The sequence below is a fragment of the Etheostoma cragini genome, chromosome 18 (genome assembly GCF_013103735.1).
Source record: "Etheostoma cragini isolate CJK2018 chromosome 18, CSU_Ecrag_1.0, whole genome shotgun sequence".
Taxonomy (NCBI): domain Eukaryota; kingdom Metazoa; phylum Chordata; class Actinopteri; order Perciformes; family Percidae; genus Etheostoma; species Etheostoma cragini.
The window spans coordinates 2268942-2272281 of NC_048424.1; the positions used below are offsets into that span (position 1 = coordinate 2268942).

The 3340-nt window shown below is 42.5% G+C and overlaps 1 protein-coding gene across 1 annotated transcript; it reads left to right on the forward strand.

Annotated features, from left to right (window-relative positions):
• Positions 1 to 414: 414 nt before the first annotated feature.
• batf3 (basic leucine zipper transcription factor, ATF-like 3) lies at positions 415 to 2668 on the forward strand. The gene is made up of 4 exons (XM_034899412.1): positions 415 to 563; positions 1241 to 1342; positions 1968 to 2012; positions 2425 to 2668. Exons 1-4 carry the CDS (start codon positions 480 to 482, stop codon positions 2566 to 2568), a joined length of 375 nt encoding a protein of 124 aa, XP_034755303.1. The 5' UTR covers positions 415 to 479; the 3' UTR covers positions 2569 to 2668.
• The last annotated feature ends 672 nt before the right edge of the window (positions 2669 to 3340 follow it).

Genomic DNA, 3340 nt, shown 5'->3' on the forward strand with positions numbered 1-3340 from the left:
AGTGGTCCCTAATACTGTATCTGAAGTCTCTTTTATATAGACCTTAGTGGTCCCCTAATACTGTATCTGAACTCTCTTCTGTATAAGAAGACTAAAAGATGGACAACGTCGGGAAAAGTGACAAGTGTCTAAAAAAAAAAAAGACGACCAAAACCTTTTCATTTTAAATTTTGACCCAGAGAAAGAAAAAGTTGCATGGTTGACAAGGCAACACTGATGCTTTCAACTGCTCTTTGACGGTCAGTCAGTCCCTAACATGCCCTGGTCAGCTGTTGCTGCCGGTGTCATGTGACTCCTTCTTCTCTAACAGCAGCGGAATTGAAAAGTGAAAAGAAAGCTGAAGTGAAACAGTCTTCTACCTAGGTTTATTTTAAACTCCTCCGGGCTAGATGCGCAGTCCACAAATCCAGTAACTGTATGGTCGGACAGAGGCCGCGTGCAGGATATCTGCCTGTTTATTTTTCATATTTTTAATGTGAATGTCTGTGATGTCCGACTGGGATTTTTCCGTCCAGTCTCCTCAGAAGAATAGCAGGAATGATCTCCTCTGTGAAGGATGTGAGGTAAGGTCCCACTGATGGTGTGTTAAAGTATCTTTATCATCATCATCCTCATCATTCTGGTTCAACCTGCAGCCGATCCCACAGAGAGGTCAAAGGTCAGGGTGGTGCTAACAGACAGAGGGTGATCTCTCTAGTCACCATAGGTCTGTTTTGTGTGTGAGAGTTAAATGATTGTGTGTTGTCTCTACAATAAAAATGGAAATGTGATTGCAATGAAGCGTGAAAAACAATATTTTCATGGGTTTACAGTTCAAACTACAAAAATGGCACTTGCTGATTGAATGACTAGAATACTGAAATCTGTGTTTCCCCCATGCCGTTCGGCTCGGCGGGGGGGCTGCTCAGCTGTTTCTCTGATAACTTCAGATCCAGACTTCCGATGACTAAAATCCTTCATCCGGTTAAAGACCCAGATCTTAAAATGTGTGTCATAAATATGTGGCTTAAATTTGTCAATTAATGGCAGTTTACGGCAGAGAACTACAACACTGACACATGCACAGAAGGGGATATGATGCCATTCACAGGCAACCAAATGTTATGGAGCGTTACCTTGGAATAAAATGACCGATTTCTCTGGGTTTGAGCATTCTTGGAGACATTTTGGATAGCGTAAGCGCACAACTCAACAACATAACACAGGTGTAGTTGTTTTTAGACATTTGAATGTTTTTCAGGGTCCGGAGGATAAAGGCAGGAGGCTGAAGAGAGAGAAGAACAGAGTCTCGGCCCAGAAGAGCCGGAAGAGGCAAATACAGAGAGCTGACCTTCTGCATGAGGTACTGCAGATGTGTGTGTGTGTGTGTGTGTCTGTCTGTCCGCTGTCTGCATGCTCTTGTACTTCCACCTTTGTGAGGACCAATAATAGACTCAGAGAGTGAGAACATAGTTTTCTGTTCCTCACTAAGAGTTATGCACTTCTATGAATATGTAGCTCTAAAAACACACCAGATTTTGTTTAAAAAGAGCAAATTCATTACTGCAGAGGCAGAAATGTATTGAATTTTCTAATTAAACGAGCATCTCAATCACAATAAGAGACGGATCCACTGAAGACATCTGTTATCAGTGTAATCTCATGATTGTCTCTTGATGTGTCAAATTTAGGGGCTCCGCTTTATGGTAAGGATGAGAGTAGGATAACAGAATGTGTACCGAGCAAGGCTGATTTTAGACCCTTTTTAGGGGGATTACTGCTTTTGCAAGGCACTGTATCCGTGTTGTTTTCCATGTCTGATCCTAGAATCGGCTCTGATCCTGAGTATATCTGCACTACATGTAAAATAATCTAAACCTCTAAGTGATGAAATGGCCTCTTAAACCCGTCCTTATTTCAGTCATCATTCCTGCCTCTCCCTGTTCTCTTCTTCTCTCCTCCCTTTTCTTTTTCTTGTCCTCCTCCAGGCCTGCGAGCAGTTGGAGCAGAGGAACCGGAAGCTGAAGAGAGAGGTATCTACAACATGTATTCATCTTGGATATTAGTTTCCAGTTCATTTGAACAGGGACAGATGCTACGACATAGACATGTGGGCATATGTACAAAAAGTTTTTAACAACATGTGAGTGTGGACCCCTGGCACTCCTGGTCCCTGTGCCTGGTAGGCCCGTTCAGTGATCTGTTAGATCACGTTGCCATGTTTTTATTCAGGGTTCTTCTGCCGTCACCACATACTGCACTAGTGTGCATTTCATTTTAAACAACAAATTGTTACTTCATCTGTGAACCATTATGTAGTTTTCAAAAGACACAGAGGGCATTAAAACTACTTTTATAAACAACCAGAACCAGAACAGGCGAGAGACGGAGATCAAAGTTAATCCCAGGAGTAAAGTAAATCTCTGCTTGTTGTTTTCTCTGCAGGTGGACTCTCTGTCTGAGGAGCAGCGCCTGCTGTCCGAGACTCTCAGTGCCCATGAGCCCTTCTGTCCCATCATGCACTGCTCCTTTGACTGCTCCACGTCGTCCAGCATGCAGCCGGACGCCACGGCAGCACGCTGTGTCTGAGGCTATGAGTAACGTTTCTGTCTGCAGTGATGAGCAGTGTCCCTTTATGTCTGAAGCAGAGATCTTCAACTAGGGCGTCTTCACAGTTACTGCAGGGGGGCACCAAATTAATGTTCATTTTTTTGAAAGTTATGTCTTAAAATGAATATTATTAGCAAATTGAAATCAGCCTATTGTAAAAAAATTAAAAAAAGATAGACTCACTGACCTATAGGTAAGGTAGCCCTCTACAAGGGTTCACAGAGCCACATGTATGTGTCACTAATTATTGTTTTAATAGCTTAGTATTCTATGCACCTGATAATAATATATTATGTAATAATGTATTCTAGTTCTGTAAAGGCTTGAGGCCTGCTCGGTCTCTCTTTCAGTTAAAGGGTCCTTGTCTTAAAAAATGTTGAAGGGACACCCGATCCCTCACGGAAATCCCTGTTAGCTGTCCTGGCTCCTAAATGGAGGAACGAGCTCCCCATTGACATCAGGACGGCCTGGAAGCACACGTACCCATCTTCAGCCGCCAGCTACAACTCTATTCAAAAACTTCTAAAACCTTGGATAAAAAAATGAATACAAATTTAAAAAAAATTGCAGTTGTACTTTGAAATGGCTCTTTGTAGTTTGGCTCATTTCAAGCTAATGTACTTGCACTTTCTGCTATTTAAAAAAATAAATAAATGAAAAAAAAAGAAACTACTCCTGTGTGATGCATCAGTAAACCATCAGATGGCGCTGTTCACCATCATCAGAGATGGGGGGGGGGGGGGGGCTTGGG